This window comes from Syngnathus acus, chromosome 5 (genome assembly GCF_901709675.1).
Source record: "Syngnathus acus chromosome 5, fSynAcu1.2, whole genome shotgun sequence".
Classification (NCBI taxonomy): domain Eukaryota; kingdom Metazoa; phylum Chordata; class Actinopteri; order Syngnathiformes; family Syngnathidae; genus Syngnathus; species Syngnathus acus.
In genome coordinates, this window is record NC_051091.1 from 13,131,056 (window position 1) to 13,148,709 (window position 17,654).

Genomic DNA, 17,654 nt, shown 5'->3' on the forward strand with positions numbered 1-17,654 from the left:
TGACTCTTTTCAGTCTGGTTTTAGAGCTAATCATTCCACTGAGACAGCACTTGCTAAAGTGACTAACGATCTCCTCATAGCTATGGATTCAAACACTTCATCTGTACTGTTACTACTCGATCTTAGTGCTGCCTTCGACACTGTAGACTTTGATATTTTATTAGGGCGTCTTAAAAGTTGTGTTGGTATTTCAGGGTCAGCACTAGGCTGGTTCCATTCCTATCTATCAAATAGGACGCACCGAGTGGTCCATGGCAATGCGTCCTCTGAGCTCTATAATGTTACGTGTGGTGTCCCACAGGGATCGGTTCTCGGACCAATTTTATTTAATATTTATATGATTCCGCTTGGGGACATAATACGTAAATATAATATTAGTTTTCAATGCTACGCGGATGACACCCAATTATATATGCCGTTATCGATGACAGATCCGCGGGATTGTTGTAATCTTGAGGCATGCCTTGCGGAGATCAAGCAATGGATGTCTCTCAACTTCCTTCGTCTTAACCCAGATAAAACTGAGATGTTGATAATTGGTCCAACTCGTTTTCAACACTTGTTCAAGGAAACCGCTATAACTATAGATAACCGTACTATCACTCAGAGCGATACTGTAACTAATCTCGGGGTAATGTTTGACCAAACTCTCTCCTTTCAAAAGCACTTTAAGAATATAACCAGAATTGCGTTCTTTCACCTTCGTAATATTGCAAAGATTCGTCCGATCCTCTCGACCGGTGATGATATTATACATGCGTTCGTAACGTCGGGCCTGGACTACTGTAATGTATTATTCTCTGGTCTTCCTAAGTCCCGCATCAAAAGTCTACAGTTAGTACAAAATGCTGCTGCAAGTCTGCTCTCACGGACAAGAAAATTTGATCACATTACCCCAATATTAGCCAACTTACATTGGCTCCCGGTCCATTTAAGATGTGACTTCAAGGTTCTTCTATTAACCTATAAATCACTGCATGGCTTAGCGCCTTCGTATCTCGTCGACCTAGTTGTTCCTTATGTTCCGTCTCGTAACCTTCGTTCGCAAAACGCTACCCTTTTAGCGACACCGAGGGCCAAGAAAGTGTCTGCAGGGTCTAGAGCATTTTCTATCCGGGCTCCAGAGCTTTGGAATGCCCTCCCAATGGATATTAGGACTGCTACCTCAGTAGAAACATTTAAGACACGTTTAAAGACACATTTCTATGACATGGCCTTTAACTAACTTGTAGTGGCCGATTCGGCCGGAGTTTGTTTTGTTTTCTCCCCCCCCCCCCCTCCCCGGCCGGGGAGGTGGTTAGGTGGCACCCAAGCTGGCAGCGGCTATCTGGATTCTCGTGGGCCAATTCAGGTTGGGGGAACTGCAGCTCAACCTCCACTGCCAGGATAGTAGAGGGCTCCTCCGGCAGCCCTTCGCTCTGACTTGGACATCCACTTTTTTGATTTTCATATTATGTATTATTTGTGCCCTCTCTGCATCCATTACAACCTGGTGATCCTGAAAGGGGGATCCTTCCATCTGTGGTCCCTTCTCAAGGTTTCTCATTTTCCCCGGGCAGGGGTTTTGAGTTTTTCCTTGCCCTTTTGGGAGCTTAAGATCAGGGGATGCTTTGAGAATAATTGTCAATTTTTGTCTATGTGAAGCCCTTTGAGACTGCTTGTGATTTAGGGCTATACAAATAAACTTGACTTGACTTGACTTGACTTTAAAGCGCAGAGAGAACCATGAAGACAAAGGAACACACCAGGCAGGTCCGAGATACTGTTGTGGAGAAGTTTAAAGCCGGATTTGGATACAAAAAGATTTCCCAAGCTTTAAACATCTCAAGGAGCACTGTGCAAGCAATTACCGTTTTTTTCCGTGTATAATGCGCCCCCATGTATAATACGCACCCTAAAAATGGCATGTTGATGCTGGAAAAAAGCCTGTACCCATGTATAATACGCACCCAATTTTATTATTATTTTTTTTTTTTTGCTTTTTTTTTTTTTTTTTTTTTAAGTCCCAATGATCGTCACACACGCAGGGAGGCAATGGGTCCCATTTTTATAGTCTTTGGTATGGTCTTAACTAGGCTGGATGTATTTTTTTTTTGTTGGCGTTGATTTCTCCGACTGCCCGTAAAGGCACCACCGCGATCAGATGAAAAGAGAGGAAAGTGACGTGCGGACATGTGAAAAAGGCGGCTCTGTATGGGAGAGACGTTGAAGAGGAATAAAAACACCCTTGGAAACCAAAACTTGCCCCTCGTCGTGACTCGGAGCCGCAACAAATGTTTCGGATTTGTGTAGGGTACATTGTGACAGCAAACGAGCAGGTGATCGAGCAAGCGTCTGATACGAGAGCATTGCGTTCGTATGGAGCGTGTTTGAAGTGAACAGCAGAGACGAAAGGAACATGGCAAAGTGTTGTGAAATAAAATATTACCTGTAATACGCATTTTGTTATTTGCTGATTGTATTAAACTATCACATTCATTGTCAGTCAAGAAGAGAAGAGGACTATTATCCCTTCTTTGACGAAATGACCAGAGCACAGTACAAACACACTATTGTCGGTCAGTCCTGTTGTTGGTTTTGTTGTACCATGATTTTCTTAAAAAAAATAAAAAAAAAAAAAAAAAAATTTAAAAAAAAAAAATTTAAAAAAATTTGTACCCATGTATAATGCGCACCCCAGATTTTAGGACAATAAATTAGTTAAATTTTGCGCATTATACACGGAAAAAAACGGTATATTGAAATGGAAGGAGTATCAGACCACTGCAAATCTACCAAGACCCGGCCGTCCCTCCAAACTTTCATCTCAAACAAGGAGAAGACTGATCAGAGATGCAGCCAAGAGGCCCATGATCACTCTGGATGAACTGCAGATAACTACAGCTGAGGTGGGAGAGTCTGTCCATAGGACAACAATCAGTCGTGCACTGCACAAATCTGGCCTTTATGGAAGAGTGGCAAGAAGAAAGCCATTTCTCAAAGATATCCATAAAAGGTCTCGTTTAAAGTTTGCCACAAGCCACCTGGGAGACACACCAAACATGTGGAAGAAGGTGCTCTGGTCAGATGAAACTAAAATCGAACTTTTTGGCCACAATGCAAAACGATATGTTTGGCGTAAAAGCAACACAGCTCATCACCCTGAACACACCATCCTCACTGTCAAACATGGTGGTGGCAGCATCATGGTTTGGGCCTGCTTTTCTTCAGCAGGGACAGGGAAGATGGCTAAAATTGATGGGAAGATGGATGGAGCCAAATACAGGACCATTCTGGAAGAAAACCTGTTGGAGTCTGCAAAAGACCTGAGACTGGGACGGAGATTTATCTTCCAACAGGACAATGATCCAAAACATAAAGCCAAATCTACAATGGAATGGTTCACAAATAGATGTATCCAGGTGTTAGAATGACCAAGTCAAAGTCCAGACCTGAATCCAATCGAGAATCTGTGGAAAGAGCTGAAGACTGCTGTTCACAAACGCTCTCCATCCAACCTCACTGAGCTCGAGCTGTTTTGCAAGGAAGAATGGGCAAGAATTCCAGTCTCTCGATGTGCAAAACTGATAGAGACATACCCCAAGCGACTTGCAGCTGTAATTGCAGCAAAAGGTGGCGCTACAAAGTATTAGTGCAAGGGGGCCGAATAATATTGCACGCCCCGTAGGCACTGTATGCCAGGGGTGGCCAACCAGTCAGAGACTAAGAGCCACATTTTTTACTGTGTCATCGCAAGGAGCCACATGAGCACACATGAACATCCCCCCCACACACACACACTCACACACGCGCGCACACACACACACACACATGCACACTCACACGCACAAACGTGCGCGCGCACTCACACACACACACACCTCTGCTCAGCCAAATTTATTGTGTGACATTATCATGTCACGCACCAACATGATAATGACAAATTGACTCCTACAGTACTAAAACCACAGACCAAAGACTACATTTTCAACAATGAACATTGTGTGCATTGTCTCACACAGACAAACTCTCAGTTCAACAAATTCCACCAAAAAAAACATACGTTTTTTCACTTACTATGTGTGGCGGGACAGACCATTCGTTTTAGTTTGTCGTTTTCAGGAGACAAGATTTCAATAACGTCACTGAGGCATTTTTTAACAAACTCCACTTCATTGTATGGCTTTTTAGCCCGTGCAATGTTCCAAGCCAGTTGAAACAATGCAAGCGTGACAGTCTGAGTGCTTCGTAATATGTCGCCCCCGAAGAACAGCACTGGTTGCCCACAAGCTGCAGAGATACAACATCGATATTGCATATACTATATTTCAGCGAAACCCGCTTCCATGGAGAGGACTCTATAACAGAGGTGGGAGAAGGCTACACCTTCTTCTGGAAGGGGCTTCCGGAAGGCTCCCGCCGTCTCCACGGTGTAGGTTTTGCTGTGCGATCAAGCCTACTTCAGAGGATCCCTGAATCTCCAGTCGTCATCAGGTCTGATGACCTGGCAGATTCCCCTCACAAACAACCGATATGCCACCCTCATCAGTGCATATGCTCCAACACTGGATGCTGACCCTGAGTGCAAGGAACTCTTCTACGCCTCCCTGCCCATCGCCATGAATAAAACAGCTCCCACCAACAAACTCATTCTGCTCGGCGATTTCAACGCGAGAGTGGGCTCTGACAGTGTTTTATGGAAGGATGTGCTTGGGCAGCACAGTGTTGGTAAGCTCAATGCGAATGGTCTCTGCCTCCTCACATTTTGCTCTGGGTATCGACTGGTGATCACAAATACCTTGTTCCAGCTGAAGAACAAGTTCAAGACCTCCTGGCAACATCCTCGCTCCAAACACTGGCATCTCCTGGATTACATCATTGTCCGCCAAGCTGACAGGAAGGAGGTGCGAGTCACCAGAGTCATGCGTGGAGCTGACTGCCGGACAGATCACCGTCTAATCAGAGCACAAACTCATCCTGAAACTCCGTCCTCCTCTCAGGAAAACACCACCCTGCAGGCGGCTCAACTGTGATGCACTGAAGTCCACGCACTCAGTCAACCTGCTCAGGGAACAGATTGCTCTACAACTGTCTAAGATCCCTGAAACACCAACTGATGTCAACATCAGCGCTACCTGGAGCACCCTTCGCACTGCCATTCACCAGGCGGCAGTAGAATCCATAGGGTACACCAGACGGAGACATCTAGACTGGTTCGACAACAGTGCACCTGGTATCCACAACCTACTTCAGGAAAAACACAAGGCCCTTGCAGATCACCTTTCCAACCCCCAATCCAGCTCGCTGAAAGCCAGCTACAACGACATCCGGGCTGAAACCCAGTGCACCCTCAGAGCCATGGAGAACGATTGGTGGGTCAAGAAAGCCAGCGAGATACAGCATCACGCGGATACTAACAACTCCCATGCTTTCTACGATGCCATCAAGTCTATCTATGGCCCACAGAGAAAGAACATAGCCCCGGTCAGATCAGCAGATGGTACCATCCTGTACAAGGACAAACAACAGATCCTTGACAGATGGGCGGAGCATTTCAACACCCTGCTGAACACCTCATACCCAACCCGCATGGACACACTTGCCGACCTCCCCTGCCTGCCACCCGTCATTGATCTGGACTCCCCACCCTGCTTCGCCGAGGTACGGAAAGCCATCGCCGGCCTGAAGAACAACAAGAGCCCGGGCCTTGATGGAATCCCAGCAGAAATTCTGAAGCATGGCGGATACCTCCTCAACCGCAGACTACACCAGCTGATCACCACCATCTGGTCATCTGAAGTCATCCTGCAAGATTGGAAGGATGCCAACATCATAACAATCTTTAAGCGCAAAGGTGACAAAGCAGACTGTGGGAACAGCAGAGGCATTTCCCTCTTATCAGTGGCCAGGAAGGTGCTAGCAAGGATCATGCTACTCCGTCTAGCATCCCATGTCAGTGAAAACATCCTGCCTGAATCCCAGTGCGGCTTCAGGCGTGAGTGAGGCACTGTTGACATGGTTTTTGTTGCTAGACAGGTACAGGAGAAATGCAGAGAACACTGCAAAGACCTGTACCTAACTTTCATTGATCTGTCCAAGGCCTTTGACACAGTCAACCGGGAACTATTGTGGGAAGTGCTGGGAAAGCTGGGGGTTCGACCCAAGTTCAGAAACCTCCTGCGTCAGTTCCACGACGGGATGCAAGCCTGTGTGAGCGTTGGTGGCCAACAATCCACATCTTTCAGTGTGGATGTGGGGGTCAAGCAAGGGTGTGTTTAGCACCAACCATCTTCAACATTTTCCTCTCTACCGTCACCCTCCTCTCTCCTAAACTCCTTGGCCCCTCCGATGGGGTACAGATACAGTACAGATTGGATGGCAACCGATTCAATATTCGGCGCCTCCGAGCCTTCACCAAAACCACCAACCAGCACATCCTGGAGCTATACAGTATGCAGACGACTGTGCTCTCCTCGCTCACTCACCACAGTCCCTACAGCGTGCGCTAAATGTGGTCGCCTCCTTGTACAGCGCCATTGGTCTTCAAATTAATATCAAGAAAACAGATAGTTGTGCAAGAGTCCACCCCCCAAACCTGCGCGCCCACCTTCACCCTCGATGGTCATCCCCTTGCCATCGTCCCACACTTCACCTACCTAGGCAGTATTCTGTCCCCCTCCTGCAACATCGACGACGATATTCAGGTCCGCATCGGCCTAGCCTCCACTGCCTTTGGCAGGCTCAGCTCCAGGGTCTTCCAGAATAGGAGTCTTACTATCTCCACCAAAGCAGCTGTGTATAAGGCAGTATGTCTGTCTACACTGCTATATGGCTCGGAAACCTGGACACCCTACCAGAGGCACATACGAACCTTAGAGGCCTTCCACATCCGCTGCCTGCAAAGGATCCTGGGTGTGTCTTGGGAAGACACGGTGCCCTATGTTGAGATCTTCGACCTGACCCACACACTCAGCATTGCCCCGCTCCTTGTGCAGAAACATCTACGTTGGGTAGGTCATGTGATCCGTATGCCTACCCACCGCCTCCCTAGGCAGATCCTCTATGGCCAGCTTTTGGGTGGTCAGAGATCTGCAGGGAGGCAGAAAAAGCGCTACAAGGATCACCTCAAAACCTTCCTGAAGAAGTGTGACATTACACCTACAGCACTCGAGTCCCTGGCTGCTGTTCGCCACACCTGGAGTTCCACATGCCACCAGGGTATTACTCACCTTCAGGAGCAGGCCACAGAGAGGAGGATACAATGCCGTGCACAGAGGCATCAGCGTGCTGCAGGGCAAACGCCCTCCAGTACCATATACCCCTGTCCCTCATGTGGCAAGACCTGCGGATCACGCATCGGCCTGCACAACCACATGGCTATACACCGCCGCAAAACACCCCAATAACTGTCCATACTTTTAATCTGGAGCAACATCATCATCGAAATCGATGGACTGCCCAAGAGAGAGATGAGATCTTTTAGTGCTGTCTCAGTGGAGTGGTTCGCTCTAAAACCAGACTGAAACAATTCAAATGGATTATTGGCGACCATGTAATCAATAAGCTGCTGCGCTACTAGTTTTTCAAGAATTTTTGCTATGAACGGGAGATTTGAAAAGGCCTATAATTACTGAGACAGTTCGGGTCGAGGTTAGGTTGCTTAAGTAGTGGTTTAATAATGGCGGTTTTAAAGGCTGTTGGCACGTTACCAGAGGAGACAGACAGATTAATTACTATATTTAAGACGGATGGTCCTAAAATCTGAAATAATTCTTTAACGAGTTTGGCTGGAAGCGGGTTGAGTAAACACGTTGTTTCTTTAGCCGCACTAACCAATTGTGTAAGCCGTTTAAGGGACACGCTTTTAAAATTTGAGAGTGGTGTGATCGTCAGCTCTCGTAATCGGCGGTCTTGACTGAGTGATTGGAACGGTCATCGTGATTTCATCTCTAATAGATTGAATCTTTTGAGCGAAAAATGTTATGAACTCGTCGGCTGAGTGGAAGGAGTTAACTTTATCTTAACAGACTGTGACCCGGCCTGCTCTAAAGTGGGCGACTGTGAGCACAAATGTGTTTGTATTCACGCAAATGTTGGTCACAAACACAAATGTTTGATCAACTATCGCATACACAAAAAAATTGGATAACTAGTTTTGAAATCAAAACCCAGTCAATTGTTTGTTTGACTATTTTTAAATTTAATTTGGACAGGGGCGGCACGGTGATGGCGGAGGTTCGGAGGTGCAGGTTCGATTCCACCCTCCCTGTGTGGAGTTTGCATGTTCTCCCCGTGCCTGCGTGGGTTTTCTCCGGGTCCTCCGGTTTCCTACCACATCCCAAAAACACAAGTGCGGATGGTTGCTAGTTTCTGCGTGCCCTGTGATGGCTGGCAACCGGTTCAGGGTGTCCCCCACCTACTGCCTGATGACTGCTGGGATAGGCTTCCGTGGGGACATGTGGTACAGAAAATGGATGGATGGATGAATTTAAACGTCCTCATATTTGATTGGCGCCGTCATCATTGGAGGAGTGCATCGGGCCCACCTTTTTCCAAATGTTTGAAAGTGGCGCTGGTGCTAGCGTCGTCTTCATCATGGGGGTGATTGACAGGTAAGCGAGAGGTGGGAAATCCTTGCGCTATATAATCCTCTCCACTAAATCTAATCCCCACTACACACACACACACACGCACGCACACACACACACACACGCACACACACACACACACACGCTCGCGTCGTGTACGTGTTGTGTGAGCACCCGAGAATGCATCACTGTGTGCGAGAGATAACAAGAAAATGAGTTGTTAATGAAATCATTTTTCTCCTAAGCACACAACCACACATGCGTGCCTACACATAAAGTAAACATTTATTGGGTTATTGACTTTACCTTTCATAAATAGGTGAATATGAATATATTTTAAGTTGTATTTGTTTTGATGAATGACAAGAAAGAAAGAAAGAAAGAAAGAAAGAAAGAAAGAAAGAAAGAAAGAAAAAGATTAAAGATTAAGACTAAAGTCCCAATGATCGTCACACACACACCTGGGTGTGGTGAAATTTGTCCTCTGTATTTAACCCATCCCCGTGTGATTTTAATCCATCCCCTGGGGGAGAGGGGAGCAGTGAGCAGCAGCGGTGCCGCGCTCGGGAATCAGTTGGTGATCTAACCCCCCAATTCCACCCCTTAATACTGAGTGCCAAGCAGGGAGGCAATGGGTCCCATTTTTATAGTCTTTGGTATGACCCGGCCGGGGTTTGAACCCACAACCTTCCAGTCTCAGGACGGACACTCTACCACTAGGCCACTGAGCTGGTTAGAAAGAAAGATTCAAGTGTGTCATTTCTTTGACTTCTAATCGTAAAGTGTGAAATCATTTAATGTTTAAAATCTGACTCAACGTGCTTGTATTCACCGAAGACCCACCGGACATTTATTACATCCGATGGTCTAAAGGCGTCATCTAGCGGTAGCCAATTGCCAATACACGCTATAGACAGTAGCTCGTCAAGTAATACCAAAGAACTCTTGTCTCCATTGTGAACGTACTGGCATACTCGGGTTATAGTTTCAATGTCGGAGTTGAAACGAGTGGCATTTCTATTGACAATGTCTACCTAATTGCTAACCAGCTCTATTGACAATGTACTGTCTACCTAATTGCTAACCAGCTACCTAGTGGTAGAGTGTCCGCCCTGAGACTGGAAGGTTGTGGGTTCAAACCCCGGCCGGGTCCTACTATAGAAATGGACCCATTACCTCCCTGCTTGGCACTCAGCATTAAGGGTTGGAATTGGGGGGTTAGATCGCCAAATGATTCCCGAGCGCGGCACCGCTGCTGCTCACTGCTCCCCTCTCCCCCAGGGGATGGATTAAAATCACACGGGGATGGGTTAAATGCAGAGGACAAATTTCACCACACCCAGATGTGTGTGTGACGATCATTGGGACTTTAACTTTAGATTTGACTGTTTAGCGTGCCAGCGACTAACTTATTTACCATTCATCAATTTCTTGAACAGCTTTTTATTATCCTCACGAGGGTCGCGGGTGTGCTGGAACCTTTCCCGGCAGTCTTTGGGCGGTAGGCGCAGTAAACCCTGAACTCGTTCGACAGTTTTTTTCCCCCCACTTGCACTGCAGAAGATAAATTGCGCTCTCTGCTGGCGGCGGATGATCTTGCGGTTATTCTCGGACGCCCACCCCTGCCTGTCATTTGCCACAAGTATGTCCCACTCTCTTACACGAACCAAAGAGAGAACAGCGAGAAATCTAAAAGAGATTTATGTCAAGGAGGTGGCACGGTAGCACTGAATAGCACGTCCATCTCGCAGTTCAGAGGGTGCGGGTTTGATTCCATGTCCGACCCCCCTGTGTTGAGCTTGTATGTTCTCCCCGTCCCTGCGTGGGTTTTCGCCAGGCACTCCAGTTTCTTTCCACATCCCAAATACATGCACGTTAGGCTGATCAAGCATTCCGAATTGCCCATAGGTGTGAGTACGGATGGTTGTTCGTCTCTGTGTGCCCTGCGATTGGCTGGGATAGCCCCCAGCACCCCCGCCATTGGGACAAGCAATACAGAAAATGGATAGATTTAGGTCAAGGATCAATAGTAGTTTTTGGGTGTCGATATGATAGCCTCACCAGAGAGTTGACCGGTCCACGGATCACCTGCACAGCCCTATGGGTGTCGCCACTACCATTGCAAAGTTTGGTACATACAATAAAAGGACTTCTCAGATCGCTGGGGTGGAATCCAAACATGACACAATTTGGTGATTTCAACATTTTTTACAAAAATGTATTGGTTGGCCTATGTTTTTTTTTTTTTTTTTTTTTTTTTTTTTTTAAAAAACACTGGCCAACCTAATGGGTTGAACTGGCAATGACGCAATGTGAATGGAAAAAGACTTGGGGGGGACTAATGTCAAGTGAAAATAGATCCCAATCCCGGCAAAATCTCGAGTGAACCAGTTTTTTTTTAATTAAATTTAAGGTTTTGGTTGTGGCAAAAACAGCATTGCGTCAAGTCTTATGTCAAGGGCTAATTACAGAAACAGTTTAAATTTAAAAACATCAGAAAGACACTCCCAACGTCTGTGTGCGTGCAACAAAGTCACCTTTAATTGCGAACAAGGTGAATGGACGAACATGTACACTTATTTACAGGTTGCTTGTTTTCCCCCCCTGGCCTGCCTCAGAACTGCTGCACAATGAGCTTCATCTTGCCATCGTACACAAACCTGTTGGCGCGGAAGGGCTCGCTTTCATAGAATGATGACAGGCTGTGGATGTTGATCTGACGAGCCTAAAAGACACGCTTAGTTTAGGGGGGGGGGGGGACATTGTGCACTTTTCCCTTAATTTTTTTATTTTTATTTTTTTAAATGCTGCAGGTTTGAGCGGTGTTCGGGTATTTTGGCTGACGGTTCAGAAGCAGCCACCGGCACTCTTGCTTACCTTGTCATGCAGGTCCTTCTCGGGTATCTCCACAGCATCATCGTGGGCTCCGTAGCGACTCCTCTGGTAGGAAACGCGCTCCGCCGCCAGCTGCTTGAGGATGAAGATCAGCAGCTCGTTGTTGTCCTTGCGATATGCCAGGTAGCGGGAGAAGGTCTGTGGGTGGGGAGGGACGAGTGCAACATTGAGTCTTTTTTAGTTGACTAGCTCGTGGCGGCATAGCGCTGCCTACCTTGCGCATGCTGCGCATGACGCTAAACTTCTGCGTGTCGATGAAGCTCTCGAGCATGATGCGGACAGCCATGTTGACGTCGTCCTCTATCACGTAGTCGCGCAGATGCATCTTTGCGTGCGCCTCCGCCATGCGGATCATCGACTCGATGTGGCGCACCGTGATTGGGATGCTGCCCGTTGCCTGCCGCGTGCATGGCGTGGGCGCATTAGTGCCGTACATGTGCACGTGGATGTGTGCGCGTGCACGTGTTTTACCATAGACTCCTTGCGCAGGTCACTGTAGATGCGCGCCACCTTGTCCTGGTCCATCTGGTTGAGTTTGGGATGAACCTGCAAAGAAGCGTCAATCAGCTGCCGGCTGCGTGCCACATGACTGAGGGCCTGAGGCTCCGCCCACCCTGTCCTTGGCGTAGATGATGTACTTCCTGAGCAGCTCCTGAGGGATTGGCGCCACGTTGGACGAGTTGGGCAGGATCACCCCTTCCGAGGCTGCTTCCTTGTTGCCGGGGTGGTGCTTGACGTGGGAACCCACCACAAAGCGAGCCAGCATCTCGTCCTGCGCGGGCACCACGCTCGTCATTGTTGGTGAATAATAACCAAAACTGAAAATGCATTTGTAAAATGCAAAACTGCTTTTCAAAAAAATAAACGCAAACTGAAACTAACTCCAATGACAGCCCATTCACGCCGGCTTCTGGGCCTGATTTCAATCGATGGATTGATTGTGGTATACTGTATTATATGACACTTTTTTGTTATTTGAATCTTCCAAGTGACAAATAGGCATCTTACGATGGCCAATTCTTGTTTTCATTGTGCGTGCGTATGAGCAACTGCATGGAACGCGTTGGGCTCGACTGCAAGCTGACATGCAAGGAACAGTTGCTTGTGTGCACGTACCTGCACAGGGTCCACTGTGTCCCGGACCACGCACAGCACATCAAAACGTGACACAATGGGCTCGCTCAGGTCCACGTTCTCGGCAAAGGTCAGTGAGGGGTCATACCTGCCGCCTGGAAGAACGGGTTCGCTGGTCGTCAGCGTGCGCACAAGCAGGCGGGCGAGCGAGCGCCCTACCGATGGGGTTGGAAGCAGCGATGACGGTGCATCGGGCCTGCAGCGAGGTGACGATGCCCGCCTTGGAGATAGAGATGCTTTGCTGCTCCATGGCCTCGTGGATGCTGGTGCGGTCTGCATCGTTCATCTGCATGAGCGTGCGTTAGCCTTGGTGGGAGGGAGGCCGCCAGTGCTATGCCAGCGACCACGTTACCTTGTCAAACTCGTCTATGAGGCAGACACCGCGGTCGGCCAGCACGAGCGCCCCGGCCTCCAGCGTCCACTCGCGGCTGACGGGGTGCCTTTGCACGTAGGCGGTCAGGCCCACGGCAGACGCACCCTGGCCTGTGGTGAACACGGCCCTGCTGGCCACCTTCTCCACATACCTGCACGAGGGAAACCGTGTCATGGCAAGCCATACCCCACATTACCCCCGGTCTGTCCTACTTGAGGAACTGCGACTTGGCTGTCCCGGGGTCTCCGCACAGAAGCACGTTGATGTCGCCTCGCACCTTGTGCTTGCCGCCTGAAACAAAGGCCAGCGGTAAAGGGTGCCAGTGAGACGGCAGAGCACTGCAGAAAGGGTACGGCGTGACTGTTACCAGGATTCTTGGGCTCGCCTCCGAACGCGGCCACAGCAAGCGCTCTTTTGATGCCCTCGTGGCCGTAGATAGACGGCGCGATGCTGGCGAAGATCTGGTAAGACAATGCGGATTTTTTCTTTTTAGTCACAATACACTGTCATGAAAACTGGCCGCTGATCGAGCGGGCGCCACTTAACGGCAGCCAGTTTCTCTCCCTCCCTCACCCTTTCTCCAACGCACTCGTCCTTGGACAGAGCCACGATGGCCTTGACGTCCTCGTCCGTCAGCTCTGCCACGGCCACGCCCTCGTCCCGGCGCGCTACGTGGTTGGCCAGGATGATGGTGGCGAAGACCGGGAAGCCATTGGCCATGTTCAGAGAGCCATCGTAGTTGTTGTGGTAGACGCCCGTCAGCTCCTGGGAGTGCGGAGGATTTTTTAAGCAGGCCCGCTTTGCAGAGGCGGCCCGCGCCATCACTCACAATCTCATCTCCCGGCTTGCAGCTGTCCACCAGGTCGGCCAACAGGATGGCGTCTTTGGAGCGCGGCAGACGGCCGGCGGCCACCTTGCCAGGACTTTCCTGGATGGTGATCCTCTGATAGTTCTGGTACACAGTCTGAAGGAAGCCCAAGAAGACTCACCGGGGTGAGGCGAAGCGGCGTCTAAGCAGCTCAAGAAAGAGCCCAGTGGTGGCGGCGGCGCTCACCTCCTCCATGTTAATCTCAAAGGGTCCTTGCGACTGGCACTCGGGACACGAGCCCGGTTTGACCTCCTGGTTCTGGGATTGGAAAAAGGGTCCCAGTACAAAGTTGCACTTGTTGCAGTTGTAGCGAACCAGGGCCAGCTGCGGCAGCACGCCGGTGCAGCTGCTCACCACCCCACTGGTCCGGATCAGCTGGTTCAGGTGGAGCTGCCTGCAGAGCAGACAAGGCGGGAAATGGCAACAGGCTAAAAAAGGGACATGGACCGGACCCACTGAGTTGCCCTGGCCGCCTTGCTCCTAGAGCCCCTGCATGCGGCGGCCCCCACCTGAGGGAGCGAATCTCCTCCACCAGCGGCAGGTTGCAGATGCGCACGTGGATCTGCTGGGCGATGCGCTCGTATTTGGGGTACATGGCCAGCACCACCTCTTTGGCTGCCTCGTCAAACACCTGAAGGAAGGGTTAGGGTTGGAAAGCAGGAAGAATGGACAGCAGGAAGAGAGCAAGACAGCGATGAAGCAAGGAAAGAACAAGCGGCTTACATTTGAGCGGTGAGCCGGAGGTGAGCCGTCTCTTCCGGCTTACCTTCAACATCTCGGTGGGGGCTTCAGGCAGGAAGTAAGCCAGTACGTGCTCCCTGGCCGCCAGGTCCTCGTAATTCACCGCCAAACTCTCTTTGTTCTCTGCGTACACACGCCAAGGTCACTCGACTTAACGCAATCTACTCAAGTGTGCCAACTTGACGCAAAATTTGATGGCCAGATATTTATCGCGGTAACGCAAAACCTGTTGCAAAACCTGTTGCAAAGCAGTCACACGCGATGGGTGTTGATTTGAAACCCTCGCCCCAATTCTCCATCTTTTGAATATCGAGCAGTGTTTTGGCAGAACTTTTAGATTTTTATTTTTCACCCCGTCTCCAAATACTCATCATGGAAGGGCTTTACGATGATAAAGAAACTTACTATAACTTCAGGGGGCAACAAAAAGTCTTTCATTTTTGTCTTTGCCACTTCGAGCAGCACTTAAGCTTTCAAGCTTGATTGGAAACGCACCAATTTTACATTTGCTGCAGAGACAGTTGTTTGAGAATTCTACATAATTTTATAGCCCAATACCTGTGAAATTAATAACGCTCAAGTTAAAACTAACAAAGCTAAAACTAATAATAAAGCCTTTATAAAAATAAATGAATAAATCAAGCACCAAACCGCAAACTCATGCGGACCTATTCAAACTTGAAATCGCATGCACGGTGGGTGGGCCTCACCTTTGCACATGTCGCTGATCTTCTCCTTGAAGACGTTGCGGCCGCTCTCGTCCACGTGCGTGCGCAGAAAGCTCTTGAAACGGTTGTAGATCTCCAGGCGGGGGGCGGCCATGGACACCCACTCTCTCACCGTGTGACCCTGACAAGGAGCGGGACGAGGCGGTTGAGTGTGCCGAAGGCAGGCGGCGCAGGCGGGGGCCAACCTTCATGTCCTCCAGGTTTTCGATGCTTTCGATCATTTCCTCCTCCTCGCCGTCGGGCGCGCCCTCGGCCGCCCGCTCGGCCAGCCTCCGCCGCCGCGCTACCGGACGCTCGTCCTCCTCGTCTTCGCTGTCTAAGCAACCAAATGAAAAACGCTGACAAAAATCACACACCCAGACAAAAAATAACCACAAAAACTAAACCCAAGCGCGGACCTGCCAATATGCGGTCAACGTCCGGCCTACCCCAAACATGAATTACAAGCAAGTCGAAAGGAGCGAGTGAGCGAGCGAGCAGGTGCAGCACAGCGTGTCTGACCATAAAGCAGGCCTCTCCTGAGGCGCCCGCTGAGGCCACGCTCGCGATCGCGCCTCCTCATGGCCTCCTCAGCAGCCGCCCGGGCTCCCGGGGACAGTTCGACCAGGTCCTCCTCATCCAGGTCCAGACCCTCTGCCTCGTAGCGATCCAGCGCCGGGATGGCCCGGTAGTCCCTGTGGCAGCGACAATGGCGCACGTGACCAGACATCTCGGCGAACGTAGCAAACGCGCGCCCGTATAATTCCAGCAATCAAAAATTACCATTGGAAGCCACAAATCACAATATGCTCAGCTGGCCCTGAATGCACCGACCGGCAAGCCTTTTTCTTTTTTTTTTTTAAACTGATATGGATTTTTTGCTTTAGGTGACACCTCAAACACGACAGCACGATGACATTGGGAGGCTTCGCTTTGCTAAAAGGAGTGCCCAATTATCACCTTTTGGCATCCTGACTCCCAACCACTGAGTCGAAGTGAGTTGAGGATTTTTGTGCTATTTCACCTATTTTTGACATCTCAGGGCCATAAAACTCGGTGAGCCAAGGTGCATAAATTGGACAGCGGTAGTGCTTCAACACCCTTTTAGATAGTTCTAAGCATTTCAAAGCTAGTGGTGGTGGTGGTCTTGGGGTAGGGCTAACCCATCTTCATTTTGCCTAAGTTACAATGCTTGACTGGAAGGAAGTTGAGGAGCCTTATTTAGACAAAAGTGATGCTTTGCCGCAACCTTGTGGTAAACTGCAGCCAACCGCAATTATCTGTCGATGTGAGCAAACTGTGGCGGCGGCGCTCCTCACCGCTCCATGCCGTCTCCGATCAGCTCCTCGCCATCGCCGGCCTCCTCTTCCTCGTCTGTGGGCAGGGCGACGTCCCCGAGCAGGCCCTCGGACTCATCCTCAAAGGGGGGCAAGTCTCTGCCAGGGCTGGAGGTCAGGTCTCCCCGCCTGGAAAGGGGCTCAGGGCTGTCCGCAGCCATGTGCTGCGACTCGGATGAATCCTGTCCACGCAACATGTATTATTAGACACAAATCAAGGAGAACACACACAATTTCCATGTAATTGAAGTGTTGTAATAATGAAACTATAACTTTGTTATATAATTTTCTATTCTTCTTCCAACATAATGTTGACTTAAAAGTTTCAAGTTTTTCATATAACATGATGCTAATTTCCCCAATAGTCTAATCAGCTATGGATAAATTGCATGTATTTTTACTGTTCAACAATTTTGGGATAAATCCTCATTATGATCAATATTTAGCCTGTATTTGAATGATGGTTGGTGGAAATGTTCTTTTCTGGCTTGTTTTTATTACCTCGTAGGAAGGATAAAGGCACTACCACGTAAACGCCACTAAACGAACCCAAGCGATACTGCACCGTCCACCTTGGACCAACTTTGCGCCATTTGATTCGACTACAAACTCGCCCAATCTCAACTCGGCGAAACATAACACGTCACCCTCGTCACGCCTGAGTCTGGACCGCGCGTAAAAGAGACGAAAACTATAACCAAATCAAAAGTAAGAAGAGAAGACGGAAAGTAACTCACAGCCATTATGCTTGTTCTCCTCGCGTCCTCCCGAGCTTCTATCCGCCAGACCTTCACTTTCCCGCCAAGCCTCGTCACGCGGTACAGAAAGCCCGCGAAATGTCATGAATATTCGAAGAGATTACCTCTGATTGGTTGTGGCGAGCCAGAGGAGGCAGGCACCCGAAATTTGTCGTTCTGAAATATTGCGTTTGCGCACCATAGCATTCCAGGTTTTTTTTTAAAGTGAATTGAATCTTTAAAATCAGTTCACTCCAAAGAATCGTTCACCAAATTGTTCGACCCCGATCCGTTG

General features: G+C 49.1%; 1 protein-coding gene across 1 annotated transcript; it reads right to left on the minus strand.

The window, feature by feature from the left end:
* Positions 1–10,836: 10,836 nt before the first annotated feature.
* Positions 10,837–17,609, minus strand: mcm2 (minichromosome maintenance complex component 2). The gene is made up of 20 exons (XM_037252506.1): positions 17,360–17,609; positions 16,605–16,804; positions 15,808–15,980; positions 15,492–15,622; positions 15,289–15,427; positions 14,604–14,701; positions 14,347–14,468; positions 14,024–14,231; positions 13,799–13,933; positions 13,543–13,734; positions 13,337–13,430; positions 13,182–13,260; positions 12,949–13,120; positions 12,756–12,882; positions 12,579–12,691; positions 12,076–12,234; positions 11,934–12,008; positions 11,677–11,859; positions 11,445–11,600; positions 10,837–11,292 (listed from the first exon to the last, which is right to left on the minus strand). The coding sequence occupies exons 1-20, from the start codon at positions 17,363–17,365 to the stop codon at positions 11,182–11,184; spliced, it is 2,673 nt and encodes an 890-aa protein (XP_037108401.1). The 5' UTR covers positions 17,366–17,609; the 3' UTR covers positions 10,837–11,181.
* Between the last annotated feature and the right edge of the window lie 45 nt (positions 17,610–17,654).